General features: G+C 37.7%; 1 protein-coding gene across 6 annotated transcripts; it reads left to right on the forward strand.

Moving 5' to 3' along the window:
- Window positions 1-516: 516 nt before the first annotated feature.
- On the forward strand, window positions 517-15,685 carry LOC128873492 (golgin subfamily B member 1-like). 6 transcript variants are annotated; one of them, XM_054117120.1, is made up of 10 exons: window positions 517-897; window positions 1,844-2,014; window positions 2,093-3,592; window positions 3,664-3,772; window positions 4,690-4,818; window positions 4,908-13,521; window positions 14,070-14,233; window positions 14,436-14,490; window positions 14,572-14,610; window positions 14,854-15,685. In XM_054117120.1, exons 2-10 carry the CDS (start codon window positions 1,850-1,852, stop codon window positions 14,876-14,878), a joined length of 10,800 nt encoding a protein of 3,599 aa, XP_053973095.1. In that variant the 5' UTR covers window positions 517-897; window positions 1,844-1,849; the 3' UTR covers window positions 14,879-15,685. The 6 variants fall into 6 exon arrangements, 4 of the variants coding, with proteins under 4 accessions (XP_053973095.1, XP_053973077.1, XP_053973104.1 ...); XM_054117102.1 differs by lacking the exon at window positions 517-897 and having other exon boundaries at window positions 1,709-2,014; XM_054117129.1 differs by lacking the exon at window positions 517-897 and having other exon boundaries at window positions 1,710-2,014; window positions 3,664-3,730.
- The last annotated feature ends 70 nt before the right edge of the window (window positions 15,686-15,755 follow it).

Here is a 15,755-nt window from a genome sequence, read left to right on the forward strand (position 1 = left end):
ACATATGAATCAGCTGTTATCACCTGTTGTATCGCAATGTACATATATCGTGGCAAGCTTCAATGAGATTACTTTCTATACTACTTAGTCTTTCAACAGGTATACACACACTTTTTTCTCTATAGTATTATAATCATTCTTAATTATTATGCATGATGTATTTACGTAGTAAATGAAGTGCTGAATGAAAGAGAAAAAGAACGAAATGATACTTTACAAGCACAAAGCTATGCGAGGTTCCTGTTCGAGAAGCAGTAATGGTAGACTAATATATAAAGCTTTTCACTAAAATATATTTTTTTGTTTCTGAAACAGCAGTAATCTCTCTGCCGATGAAACTATTACTGTAGGTTCTATTTGGATTCTGAATGCAAAGCCTTGTGCAACCCACAGATCGCACGTCCCTGCATGAACATCACCATTAGATAAAGCAGATTATGTAAACAATTTATGGGTTTTTCCGCCCCCAAAACATGCTATAAACTACTATGTAGATTTTGTTTAAGTTGAATTAGTTATATAACGATTTAGTCGAATTTATTTGATATATCGATACTTAAAAAGTGCAGTTCTCATGGAAGAACTTGTGAGAATTGACACCTATGTGTCTCCCTCTGGTGTGATATTGAGAAAGTACCATCACGCTTGGAATGTCCAACTGTTTCCGGCTGCGAAAAGAGTTATGTAGACTTTTCATTTGAAAGTGTAGATTTCACGACATTCTCCTGTAGTTATCGATAAAGTTATTGTAAATATTGTAAAGTTCGAACAAAAGTGGACATGCATGTATTCTTTGTTGGTTATACGGGGATGTAATTGGTGAAAGCAAGTCAGCAAAAATATGTGCACGAATAGTGACGTGTTCCCATCTTGACAATTCCAGGAATATAAATAAAGGTAAATTGTTTTTATAACTTGCTTCCTTTTAGAGAAATCGATATATTCGTCGCACCTATATACGAATTAATCTCTTTGTAATTGGCTTTCATTTTTCCCCACTAAAAATAATTAAGATTCATATATCTTCTATTAACATAGATTACGTCATTTCGCTACGTGTTCGAAATAATTTCCTAAATTTTATTTACGCTTTATGACGTTGATGGTACCTTCTGTAGTTGTGTACAATTCGTCGAGGCGAAACACTTTGAGGTTAACTTGGGCGTCTTATTAAAGACCCATATGTATTACGTTCTTATCAACGTTATTCTTTAAACCATTTGTGTACTCTACTTTTAAAATTTGTTATGAACATTAAATAAATAAATATTTTTATTTTATTCAATTCCTTTCCCAATATTTTCATACTCATGTCATTCAAGTATTGTATAGACTATTATATGTACATATATATATATATATATATATATATATATATATATATATTGTAATTCCTAAAATATTAAAAACTGAAAACTATAATTATGAATGAAATATTGTCACGTTTTTTGTTAAAATTGTCATGTATTATGTATGAGAAACAATTATTGTAAAATGGTTTCAAATTTGTATATATTTCTTTACCCGATTCTTTATATAAGGTATCATTGAAAAAGTTCAAGGTTTCTACTTAAATGCTACGTTGCAGCATTAAATATGTTCCAAGGTAATCTGTATATATTATGACATTCGACATCTATACACAAAGATAATATAATTAGTTTACCCCAGCCAAGCTTTCATCCAATTAGTCTGTAAAAATGAGAGCAGTGGGTGACACACTGTCTGATCACTTTATAGAAACTTTCACTGCCATTGACTTAGTAATTTCTCATTATCAAGAGTTCAAGTGTATGTTATTTGAATTATAATGAAGTGGTTTCTATTGTTGGTAATTGTGCAGTTCATAATGTGGGGTATGTCAGAAGAACCACCAGGATCGAAGGAAGCAGAAGAGTCCGAAGCTGTGAAAGAGGAAGAAGGAATGTGCGAAGCAAGTAAAAGTCAAGTGGAATCTTTTAAAGAAGTTATGTTGAAAAATAAGCCAACTTTGAAAAAGGAAGAAGAGGTTCAGGTAATAAAACTTGTTTTATAAAAAATAAATAGTATATTGTAGGTAGAGTATATTATATGAATTATAATTTAAATTTAGGAATATGCTAGAAGACTTTCAAAAATTAAATCTAGAGCCAAATTATCTCGTCGAAATAAAGAGGGACATTCATCTAAAGACAAATCGCGTACATTAGATGTAGCTTCGGCTGACACATCTGAAATAACTATAGATGATATTAGCCAAGCAAAAACTGCGAAAGCAAAGTCTACTTTACTCCAAATAAAATTAGCAGAGGATAGAAAAGTATTTGAGCAACGTACCAAGGAAAGAACTGAAACTAAACGTGCAGTCGAAGAAAAGGTAGAAGCCATTAGGCAACAATTGGAAGAAAAAGATGTACCTAGGCCTGACGTGATGATAATGGGTTTACAAACAGATCAGCTATCCATTACACCTATTAAACCAGTCATGATTACATCAGAAGTCATGTCGCCGATACAAATCGAAAATATTCGAGAGAAAGAAAGCAAAATTTCGGAACTTAACGATAGAATTTTAGAATTAGAGGCCACTGTCGTTGATCTTCAAGAAAATTTGAAAGAAAAAGACTCTGTCATCGAATCGAAGACAAAGGCAGTCACGCTTATGTCCGCGGACCTTTCCAAAAAAGGTAAAACGACGTTAGACACCCTCGAAGATACGAAAGATGAAATGCGAACCATGCAAGAGCATTTTGTACTTTTAGAAACATCATTAAAGAATAAGAACGAAAATCTCTTAATGCAATTACAAGAAAGAGATAACAAATTAATGGAATTAGAAGAAATAATTAAACGGTTCGAGCAACAGGCTAACGAGCAAAAATTGTCCGAATCGGCTAGTGCTGACTTTTCTCGTAATACAATGGATACTTTAGTGGAGACTAAAGAAGCCATGAAATCGATGCAGGAAAATTTTGTGCTTATAGAATCTTCCCTGAAAGCAAAGAATGACAATCTTCTTCAACAATTGCAAGATTACGAATTAAAACTAGCGGAAGCTAACGAACGAGTATTTAAACTAGAATCTGGTTTCGGAATAGAAAGGGATCCAACGATCGAAGATTTGCAATTTAAATTAGAAAAATTAGAAAGCAGTAATAAGCAATTACAAGATGAGAAGTATGAATTGCAAAAAAGTGTTGCTGATCTTCAAGATAAAATTGTAAATGTGTCCGTGCACGGTAACGGAGCAGTAATGGAAAAGGATAATAGAATAGTCGAACTTGAAAACTTGATAGAGGAACTAAAGCAATCTAATACGCTTCTCGAGGAAGAATCTAAAGTAGAATTACAAAAACAATTAGCAGATTTAACATCGAAAAATGAAGAGTATACAAACAAAATAACCGATTTTGAAAATTTGGTACACAAACTTGAAGAACAGAAAAGTGATATCGCGTCTAGATTACCAGATGAAAGTACCGTTAAAGAAGATGAAAAAGTAGCGAAACTCTCCAAGGAATTAGAAGATTTAAACAAGAGTATGATCAAAATTAAAGCTCAACATAGAAGCAAAGTAAAAAACTTACAAAAACAATTGGAGAATTTCAAAATGGTGAGGCATTTTAATATAACGATTTATAATTATATTGCAATAGAATACATATATATGGTGTTATGATTCAGGTGTCCGACACAAATGCGGAACTTGTCAGACTGGCGAATCAAGTGGCGTTATTAGAGGAGGAGAAAGGTAACCTTCAGCTGAGTCTGGTAGACTTTGACGAGCTTAAAGGTAGGAACCAGGACAGAAATTCTGTCATTGCTGTTTCCATTGTTCTAGTTTTGTTACCAATTGTACGTGCAATGCGTTGTCCGTTTATATTATTCTCGAAGGTTTACTATCCACAGCCCTATTTTCCTTGCTGCGGAAAAATTCCGATGTTTGTGTACATATATTTGATAATACGTACACTAAAGCACTTGTAATGTATTCTATTGTATTTTTTGAAGACTGATTTTATACAAAATAGTTAGAACGAACTGTCGATATTTATTTTACTCTTTATTCTTACTCCAAGAGAAGTATCAATATTGAGACAGTTATATTTATGCTAATTTTTGGTGATGGAGTCCTGTTACATAGTTAGTTAGGTATATACTAAATTTTTAAAATATTCATTCAGAATACTAATCAATTATATTAAATATCTTTTAATTAATATAACATGGTACCTACTTTACTTGTCAAAGTTTGCTACACTCTGATTTGTAGAAGTAGACTTACTCTTTAGAATGTAATATTTATATCTCACATACATTTTGGTATAATTAACTTATTTGCATGAAAAATTAGACAACAGATTTTCTTATTTTAAAAAAATCATCTACACATTACAATTTAAAGTATGAATAATGTTCTACTACACATTAACAAATAAATAAGCGGCACTCAAAGTAACATATAAATCAATTTTTTATTTATTTTTAATTTGTCAATTGCTTGCTAATTTAATCTGTTTAAGGCCATTAATTAAAAATATTAATGCTTTGAAAACAGTTAATATAAATAATATAATATCGTTGATTCAAACGTGCTAAATTTTTATTTATATGTTTTTAACTTGCTTGCTTTGCACTTACTATCAGTTAATATCAATTATCCGTAATGTCAATTATACATGTCATTAGCATGTTGTACAATTTATACAGCCTCAGCAGGAGACTGGCAAGAACGCATTGTCGACCTCGAAAGTAAAGTTTCTGTTCAAGCGGAAGAAATTCAAATGCAAATTGAAGCCATTGCCGCTTTGGAGAATCAAAAATTGGATCTAATTCAAGGTAATTATCGAATTAATTTACATATTAATTTTGAGACTACATAAATATGGAACACAATTTCTGCACTACGAAAATGATCTGTGTTTCAGAACTTCACGCGGCAAAACAGGAAATATCATCGTTAGAAGTGGAAAATGCAGAATCTGAGAATCTCCGAGTAACGGCGGAAATGAAAGTCGTTAATTTGGAAGAACAATTAGAAGCTGTCCATAAATCGAAGAATGAAAGTAAATTAGAACCTTCGTCAGGAGCTAATGAAGAAGAACTGATTAAACGGATAGAAACTTTAACCCAAGAAAACAGTGAGCTATATAATAGAATATCGAAGTTGGAAGAAAAAGGTGCTTCTGAATCTGGATCCACCGAGTCGTTTGAAGCCATACAAGAATTGGACAAAAGTGATTTGTTGAAGAAGATCGAAGATTTGACACATAAAAATAACGAATTAACCCTTAAATTGAATAAAATAAATGAAAGAGAAAATGCCCACGTTGAATTTACAGAACCGTTCGAAGAAAATGCTGACTTGACAATGAAGTCGAGTCAAATAGAGGAGAAAGGATCTTCCGACACGGGTTCGACGGAATCTTTCGAACGTATTCCGGGTCACAATGAAAACATGACGAAAATCGAGCTCCTTACCCAAGAAAATCACGAACTAGTAATTAAGCTTACGAAACTGGAAGAACAGTTGGAATATATAGAAGCAAGTCGAACGACATGTAGGTTAAGTGATGATTTGCAATCAAAAGTTGATACTTTGTTAGAAGAAAATAATAATCAATCCTCGGAATTGTCTAAACTTAGAACGCAACTATCGGAACTCACCGAAGAAAATAGTAATTTACAAAAACAAATCGAAGCATTAACAGTAGAAATCTCTTCTATTAAGCCAGAGGATTCGTTGGAGAGATCGAAGAGGGAAATTGATTTTACAATGCAAATCGACGAATTAATAGAAGAGAAAACTCTCCTTCAAAAGGAAATAAAAGAATTGCGTAACACCTTGGAACAATCACACGACGTCGCTGCTCAGGATCTTGAAATGATTAACTTGAAATCGAAAGTAGAAGAATTGTTGAAAGAAAAGGAAGAACTGAATCAAGAAATACAGAAACATCACGAACAAATTAACACGCTACTAGAAAAATCTAATAAAGAAACACCCGAAATGCCACAGATGGATGAATCTGTGTCCCATCTGCATACAGAATCGATGATCGCTACTTCTCTAGAACGCGAAATAGAAGAATATAAAAGATTGATCGCTGAACAAACTGGCCTAATCGAAGAAATGAAAATTAAACTTGCAAATAAAGAAGAAGAATTAGAAGAGAAAAGTAAGCAGATCGTAGAATTCGAAGCATCCGAAGAAAAATTTAAGAGGTTAAAAAATGAATTGAAAGAAATGGAGGAAAAATTAGAGAAATTATCGGTAGAAAAAACTTCTATCGAAGAAGGATTCAAGGTTTTACAAAATGAAAATCAATTGTTGCTTGAAGAGAAGAAAGACAAAGAGGCAGAAAATAATTTATTGAAGCAACAAATGCAAGATACAGCTTTATATGAATCGAAAATCCAAGAACAGCTTACAGCGATATCCGAAAAAGAAAATGAAATCGCTATGTTAAAAGATATCGTTGAAGAAAAGGATCAAGAACTGCACACAAAGTATACGGAATTACAAAATAAAATGATTACAATAGACAGTTTGCAAGACGAGTTTAATAATTGTAAAATGTTAGTTGAAGAAAAAGATGCTTCGCTTACGTCGATGTCTAGCGAAGTTGCAAATCTTAATGATATAATAAGGAGTAAAGAAGAAGAAATATATTTTTTACAAAAACATATTGCAGAATTAAACGACAAAGTAAAGGAATCAAAACCTTTGGAAGAGTATAACGAACTATTGGAACGACTAAAAAGTAGGGATATGAGTTTAGATGAAATTCAGTATAACATCAACGCGACCACGAAAGAGAACAGGAATTTATTAGAAAGAGTCAAGAATCTGTCTCAGCAGAACGATGATATTCAAAATCAATTAGCAGAAAAGCAACAGGAACTTGACGATTTAATTGCGACAAAAGAACACTTGGATGCACAAATTGTAGAATCTAAAAATGATAAAGCTGAAGCCGAAAGAAGAGCTTGGGAATTGCAGAATATTATAGATACCAATGCTAAATTTGTCGAAGATTTGCAAACGGAATTGAGGACTGGATACAAACAAATAGAACAACTTAAAGTGAAGCATATGGAAGATATGGAATTACAAAATCAAAGACTCGAAAGTCTAATCGAAGAACTGAATTTCAAGACGCAGGAATGTGAAACATTAAAAGCCGAATTACAAGAAAAAGAGAGACTCATCGGAGAAAACGTGACGGAAGAGGTTAAAGTTGCTTTGGAGTCTAAGATTACTGATTTGGATCAGAAATTGAAAGATTCTGAAGATAAAATACAAATGCAATTAGAAAAGATGAAGAAAATAGCAGCAAATCTAAAGAAGAAAACAGCAGTATGCCAGGAACTCGAGACAAGGGTCACTGAACTTGAAGAGAAATGGATGACTGAAAAGGACGAGAAGGAAGCTAAAAACAAACAAATTCAGGATGTAGAAATTTCGATGCGCGAGAAGGATAATAAAATTGCAGATTTAGAAGAAAAGTTAATACAGGCCAGAGACGAGACTGCAGAATCTATTAAGAATATCGCTGAGCTCGTAAGCGAGTTGAACAGTACAAAAGAGAAGATGTCTTTGCATGCGCAACAAATTACAGAAATGGGAGCGGAAATTGTAAGGCTAGGGGCAGAGCTGGATCTTGCAAAATCTAAGCTTGACGTAGAAAAAGGAGATAAAGAAGCTATCTTGTCGGAATATGAAAGTTATAAGCAACGAATCGCCGAAGAAAATGAACATAAACAATTAGAACTAGACGAAGTGAAGGAAAAAGCGAGAGAACTTGGTGTACGAATGCAAGTTATGGAGGCAGAGTATGTCGAACAGCTTGCAACAATAGAGAATCTTAGAGCTGAGAGTGGTTTATTGTTATCAAAGCAAAGACAAATCAATGAGAAGTTAGAAAATGCAGAAAAGGAATCGGAGGAACGAAGAGTGTTAATCGAACAGATGCAAAAGGAAGTTGTTACTAACGTGACTGAGACTACGCAAACTCCAGAAGAAGAAATTACCGATGATTATATGAAGAGTATTGGAGTACAACATTGCAGTCATTGCGAGCAATGTCAAACGCTGGTGCAAGCACTGGAGGCAAAATTACAGGAGCGAGAGGCAGAAATCGAGAATTTAGATAACGAGTTAGCTAATTCGATTGGCAATTTCGTACAAATGCGGGAGTCTCTTAGGTTCAACGATGTGATGAATCAGACTAGTATGAGGGATAGAGCATTAGAAGATCCTTACAACGAACTTTTATTCAAGTATAACACATTGACAGCGAGTTACGAAGAAATAAAAACAAAATTAGACCAGTTGTTAAAGGAAAATAAAGAGTTAGTGGACACGGTTGAAGGTTTACGAACTGCGAATGCTACTTTAGAAGAAAAACTTGGTGCCGCGGATCAAACCTTGGAAGAAAATCAACAAATCGCGGAAAGGTTACAGAGCGCTGATTCCTCAAATTCCGATTTGGTCAAGAAATGCGAGGATCGCGAAACGGAATTGTTGAACGTGCAAAAAGAAATGCAAGTTGTTCAGGAACGTGCAAATCAACTGGAGGAACAATTAAATTCCCAGATAGCTCTATTTAAATCCGAAGAGGAACAACGAATAGAAATAGAAAAATTGTTACAAGATATGAAAAGCAGGTTTGAGCAAGAAATCGAGTCCTTAAAAACCGAGAGGAATGACAATCGGAAAGCAGTAGAAGACTTGAAGTGTGAGTTAGAGACATACAAAAATCAGAAGAGTACAGAAAGTACAGAAGAATCTGTAGATAAATCAACGATAGTTAAGAGAGAAGCACCTATGTTTGACTTCCCACAAACCGAACAAGATAACGTGCCTCAGTTGTTCGATGCATCCAAAGTTTTTGGTACATTATCTAGTTCTGATTCCGATCCGTTGAGCGATATACAAGTAAAGAGATTGCAGACCTTGTTGGATGAAAAAGAAGCACAGTGTTTTAATCTTACTCAAGAAATCGATCACTTACAGAAAATAATGGTCGAAGAAAGATTGCAGGTATCGCAAAACTACAGTCAACGAGTAGAAGAATTAGAAATATCCCAGAAAGAGTTGCATGCAGCGCGAGAACATTTGGAAAAACTGGAGCAACTGGAGCAAGTTTTAATGGAGAAGGATAGGCAGATTGATTCTTTGAATGCAGAGCTACATAATTTCAGCCTACGAATGATGGAACAACAGAACGATACAGACAATAAATTCAAGGAGTTATCGTTAGCTAGAGACGATCAAATACAAGAATTAGGGACAAGTTTGAATGCAACGAAAGAAGCATTAGAAAAGCTAGTTCTTGAACGAGACCAACAAAACGTCTTGTTGGACACGTACAAATCGCAAATCATCAATTTGGAAGCAGAATTGAAAAATTCAACGGATCCTGAATTGATACAAGACTTGGAGCATCGCACTTTGAATATCACGAAAGAGAGAGATTTGTTGCAGTTGCAGGTGAACGATTTGTCCAGATCGTTGGAGGAGATGAAGGAGTCGATCGAGGTTGGAAGAAATTTACGTATGGAGATCGAGAAAGTTGCGCGCGAAAGGGACGAAGCGAAAGAGCTCGTCGCGAATCTCACGCGAGGTTTGGAGGAGGCTTATAAAAATTCTGATAAAACATCTAGTGTTACAGATACATCTACCAAAGAATCAACGCCTTTGGAAGAATCCACGGTTGCACAAGTCGAACCAAGCACCTCAAAAACCTCGGACACAGGAGCTGAATCCACGTGGGACGTGGGCTGCACTGAAAAATTCAACGTCGACGAAGAAGCCTGGGATTGGACTGCGGATACTGCACAGTTGACTGGCGAACTTACCACCACGATAGTCCCTAGCACGGAAATGCAGTTGCGAGCAAAGATGGGCGACCTCGAAGACCAGATTAAAGAATTGGAGAAAGAAAAGGAGAGGTTACTCGTGGAAAACCGAACCGCTCAACTGAGAAGCGCAAAGATGATCAAGAAACTGAAAGAGTACAAGGTGCAGGTGGAGAGTCTTCAGCAACAGCTGAAGATACAGAAATCCGCCAGCGACTTCTACGAACTCGACTCAGCTATAGAGGAAGAATTGAAGTCTCAAATCAACAAATTGGAGAAGGCGTTGAACGAAGTCAAGGAAGAGCAAAAAACCGCTGTCGCCGAGAAGGAGGCTTTAACGAAACGCTTGGACGTTCTTGTTTCCGCGAACGAAAGGTACTTGGAGATGAAAGAAAGACAGGACATGGATATGGACGTATTGCGTATACGAAACAAAGAGCTGTCCGATAAAGTCGAGGCTCTGGATAAACGACTGCAAGAAGTAGGCGACGTTGCTCGAAGCGAAACCGTTGCCCTGAAAGAAGAAGCGAAACCGATCGAACACGATCGTCTTCAGAAAAGATCCGCCCAGGGAGAAGACCTGGAGAACCTATGCAAGAAGTACAAGGACGAAATCGATGATCTCAAGGACGAAATGGAAGCCCTGGCAACAGAGAACGAACAGCTGCAGCACTATTTAGAGGAGCAGAAGGTGAAATTATCCACCTTCGAGTCGAAACGAACAGCGGACGAAAACGAATCAATCCAGATCGTCGACGATCTGAACAAAAAGATTTCAGAATTGCAAGAGATGTTGAGCAAATCCAGAGATGAGTACGAATCGCTGAGGAAGCAGTACGAGCAGAGCCTGATGGACGCCAACGATCAAGTGTCTGCAATGAGGCAGAACACGGATTACCTGAAGGAAGAGGCGTTCGAGAGGACCAACAGATTGGAGAAGGAAGTAGCCGATTTGCGTCAGCAGCTCGATGTGTCCTCGATGACCGCAAACAAATCGCAAATGAAATTGGAGAAAGTTCTTCGAGAAAAAGCGGCTCTAGAAGGGAAGCTGACCGAGTTGACGTCTACTTCGGAGAAAGAATTGTCCACGATTGGTGCATCGATGGCAGAGGTAACCGAACTCTTGCACGTTAGGATACAGGAAGTTGCCGAATTGAAACAGGAACTTCAGAGGCAATACGTGGCTCACGAAGAAGCGATGGCGCAATTTCAGAACACTGTACAGCAGCTGAGCAACGAAGCGACCGAAAAGCAGCAAGAGGTAGAGAGTTTGAAGAGATCTCTCAGCGACAAGGAAAACGAGTTAGCTCGACAGCAGAGCACGGAGACTGTCGACGCTCTTATCAACCAAGCGACTCAAGAACTTACGCAGAGGCAAGCGATGGAGATGGAAGAGAAGGAGAAAGAGGTGAAGCAACTGAACGAGAAAATGTTTGCGTTGGAAGTGGCGATAAACGAGTATCTAATAGAGAAACAAAACAATGCTGGACAGTTCGATGCTCAGCAACAGGAACTAGAGCAACTGAAGCAGAATTTGGTGGAAAAAGAATCAGCCCTGGTGTCCTTTCAGTCGAACTTGGACTCCATGAGAGAACGGTTGACTGGAAAAGAATTGCAGGTATCGGAGAACGAGGAAACGATTACGAAACTCTCAGCAGAGAATCGGGGGTATATGGAAGCGATCGGTGAATTACAGAAACGTTTGGGCGAGCTAGAAGCAACCTCCACTCATTTACCCGAATTTGCTTCGCGTGTTGAAAGTTTGGAGCAAGAGCTTCGATACGCGAGGATCTGTCTGGCAGAGAAGGAATCGGTTCTGGAACGATACGCGCAGGAATCCATGGAGTATAAAGTAAGGTTGGAGAACAGCAACACTGAAATTACCCAGCTTTACGGAAAGTTAGAGAAAATTGACGCAGTAAAGAACGAGTTGCAGAAAAAGACTGAACAGGTGGACCGTTTAAGTTCGGAGTTGGAAGCCACTGGTAAAGTACTCGATGAGACTCGACAGAGTTTGAACGAGAAGGTGTCTTTTTTGGAGAGGAGCAATCAAATGCTGAACGAGAAACAAATGGAATTGGACAGGTTGTCGACCGTTCAGCAGGCTGAACATCAACGCGGTGCCTCTAATATAGTTGACGGTTTACCTCTTTTCAAAATGCCGGGCGATGATCAGGATCTGCAGCATACGATAGATTCCATGCGGGCCGATTTAGACAAGAAGCAAGAGGAAATCGACCATCTGAAATATATTTTGAACGAGAACACGTATCCCAGTATAATTCAGGAGATGCAAGACAGGATCAATTGCTTGTACAACGAAAAGGCCGAGTTGGAGTCTTCCCTGGAAGTGGCCACGTTGAGAGCCGAGGAGAAGGAGAAGCAAATCGATGGTTTGAAACAGCAAATCGAGACTCAGAGCCAGGAGTTGGGGATTTCCAAAGAGGAATCGATTTCTCTTTCCAGGGAGAGAAGATCCGTTCAAGATCAGGAGGAGATCGTCAAACTACAGAACGAGTTGCATGCTAAAGAGCAAGAAATCAACGATTTGAGGTATGTGATAGCCGAGAAAGATTCTCAGTTGTCCCTTCAAGCGAGCATGGAACCTCAGTCGGACGATTTCGAGCTGCGTGAAATGGTTCAGAGACTGACCACCGAGTTGTACGCTAAAGAGCAGGAGATTCAGCGCTTGAACTCGAGCATCGCGGAATTGCAGAGGGAGGTGTCGCGTCTCCAGGGATTCGAGAGGCTTTCGAACGAGACCAGGGACGCCATACAAAGGCTTAACCTGGAGAAAGAACAGGTTCGATTGGAAGCGCAAGAATTCCTGGAAGCGAAGCTGAAGGAAAAGGAGACGGAAATCGACGAGATAAAGCAGAGGCTGTCCATGGAGAACAGAAGCATCATGGATGAATTGCAGTTGAGGGACAGGGACATCGAGAATCTGAGAATACAGTTAGCGGAGTCTTCCAAGACGGAACAAACGGTAAAGGATAAGTTACACGAGAAGGAAGAGGAGTTTGTACGACTGAACGTTGACTTGGCGGAGAAGGAACGTAGATTGGCTGAGTTGAGTATTACCAAGGACGCCGAGCTCCACAATCTCAAGGTTCAAATTCACGAGAGGGAAGTTCGCATAGAGGAGCTTCTGGCACTTTCGGACGAAGAAGAAAAACAGCTGAATGAGTTAAAAAATAACTTGGAGGCCAGGGAGATGGAAATCAATTCGTTGAAGACTCTTCTGGAGGATAAAGTGAAGGAGTACGAATTGATACAGAGTGTACTGAAGAAAGACGTCTCTCTTATGGGCACGGTTGCATCTGGAAGCATGGAAAGTTCTGGCGATGAGAACAAAGCGTCACCAGCTCAAGAATTGGACCTTGCTTTATACATGCTTCATCAACGGGACGTACGGTGCGAAGAATTGACGCTTGAGTTGATGCAACTGCTCGAAGAACGAGATACGTTGCAGTTGCGACTCTCTAACGCGATCAGAGTGAACGAAGAGTTGAGGAAAGTTGGGAGTTCTAACAGCCCTAAGCACGAGGTCTCTACTTCCAGGAGTGAGGAACCACTCGTAGAACATCCTTCTCCTTCGAAGTCAGAGGGACCTGTGGAAATAGCTAGGGAAGCCATTGATTCTCCTATCGGTGAAGACAAGGAGACTCTTGCTCAGAAGTACGTGAACAAATTTTATTCGAAACCAATGAATAACCGATCTTTTTCTTTCCTCCCATGTTATGCAACGCAAACAATCGTACATTTTTTAACAACTAATTTTGCTTAGCGTGTAGGAAAGCCCAAAACAAGCTTTTCAAGTTGATCCCTCCTTTCCTCCGTAGTCCTGTGTGATTTGTAAATATCATCTGATCTGATCGAGGTGTAGATGTGTTCTGACATGTAAATATGAATTCATTTCAAGAATACGCAACCAATTTTTGGAGTTCCTACAGAATTGTACGAACGCAAAGGTTTGATAAATGTTTATTTTAAAATCATGCTTCCGAGATACAATTGCCCCTTTAGATGTATTCGCTTGTAATTACGTGTAATAGTTCTCAATTTGAATAATTTATAAGGATACGAGTTTCCATGCGTAGCTATACAAATATTAGCTGCTTGACACATTCACAATTATCTTCATTTGTCATGGTTAAAAACACGTCAAAGTATTACTAGTAGCACATAAGCTCCTTAGCACACTGTACAAGCTAGTTTTCCTTTAGGCTGTCGCAGTTGCATACGGTGAGCCATACAAAAGATGTAAGATTGAGGGATGAACGGGAGTTGAGGCATACACAACAAATGTCTTTGCTAGCACACAGAGACGTCCTAAGTACCTTACCTCCTGAAGCAGCTGCCAGGCTCGTCAATGCAAATTATACACTTTGTATGTACATAAGCAAATTTGAAGTTTGTTGATTATTTCCATTCTTCTTTAAATTTGTTTAGTTGGGATGTAATTTCTTTGTTTTTGATTACTTACGAATTTGAAGTTATAGTGGCGTCGAAAAGTTGCTGTAGCGATTTGTTTAGTTTAAAGAGGAATATAAAATTTAGCGACAATGTCGATAAAATAAATGTATTTACAGCTAGGGATGTTCAGAGTCAATCGAGCGTCTTATTGAATTGGCTGTGGGGAAAAAGGTAGGCTATTATTTTGTTATTAATACACGTTAAATTTCATTCAAGATATTGTTTCTGTATACATACCAACTTTATTTTTAGGACTTCTTCGGTAGATTCTTCTACGCAAAAAGAATGCGTGTATGTATACAGATAATATTTATATTTTTTTATATTTCTAAACTTGCGTAACTACTCTTCATTTTCCTGTTATACTATGACTATATCTTCCATTTCTGTATACTGTCGTGTGAATGAGTTTGTCGAAGAAGACCTAAGAATACATGAGTGTGTCTGCTTTTACTTGAATTTACCGTTTCACAAGCATTACGCCGAATATTATCAATTTAAATACATCGATATATACGTGTAATTTCGTTATAGCACGCCAAAGGTCGTGCACATGTGATGGGACACTATTGACATCGAGGTGGACACCATCCTTGCCTTCTGGATACATTCCTGCCAAGTGCCAACTGCCAAGACTATTCCTGTAATTACACTAGACCGAAGAAGATGAACGGGATTACTGTTTAATAAAAGTTTCGGCTAGTTTGTCGTCGTTGTAAGTGCGTCATACTTGTGAAAAGTTTCACGCATCTTGCTTCGTCCAGGGGTTCAAAGATGTCTGTATTTTTGATGTGACACTTTTGAGCGGTGGTAACGGAGTCGTGCTTTCCAAGGCTTCTAAATAAAAAGTCGCTCCTCTTCGGCGCAGAAGAGACTGCGAGGAGAAGACTTAAACTGTATCATAATCGTTGTATAGTCATCGTGCTTAGGTACACTGCGAACGAAACATTGCCTTGGAGAAATGTGTATATTTCAGTTATTTTATTAGCTACGAAACTGTTAATAAAGTAAGATGTTCCTCGAGTATCGTTCGATATTCAACGGAAGTATGTTTGTTCCGACGATTATACTTTGTTAAACATGTGTTTGTGTAAATTGTTTAAGACTCGCCCAGTCATCCATTAAGAACATTTTCAAATGTGGCCTGCTGAGTGAAAACGAGAGATTCGAATAAAACTTTGACGAGTTACGCGTCGATCGACGTACAATGTTAATTATTTAATATTTTGCCCATTAATGGAACGGTCTCGCAATTATCTGTTGCTTTTTAACGATGTTGATTGGAACTTTCTATTTCCGTGAAATTTTGTACAGAAAAAAGAATGCGTCGGCGAATAAATAAATCATAAGACGAAGTATTTGTTCATCGGAGGTGTTTACGGTGATTTTATTCCGACGAAGTGGTATGGTTTTTTTTATTGTACACACAATTCTGA

The sequence above is a fragment of the Hylaeus volcanicus genome, chromosome 1 (genome assembly GCF_026283585.1).
Source record: "Hylaeus volcanicus isolate JK05 chromosome 1, UHH_iyHylVolc1.0_haploid, whole genome shotgun sequence".
In the NCBI taxonomy this organism is placed as follows: Eukaryota; Metazoa; Arthropoda; class Insecta; order Hymenoptera; family Colletidae; genus Hylaeus; species Hylaeus volcanicus.

Bases quoted from the DNA above. Each gene is read 5' to 3' on its own strand.
- LOC128873492 (XM_054117102.1), top strand. From the start codon at position 1,811: ATGAAGTGGTTTCTATTGTTGGTAATTGTGCAGTTCATAATGTGGGGT. The intron at 4,819-4,907 runs GTAATTATCGAA...TCTGTGTTTCAG, and splicing joins AAAATTGGATCTAATTCAAG to AACTTCACGCGGCAAAACAG. The intron at 14,234-14,435 runs GTATGTACATAA...ATGTATTTACAG, and splicing joins CAATGCAAATTATACACTTT to CTAGGGATGTTCAGAGTCAA.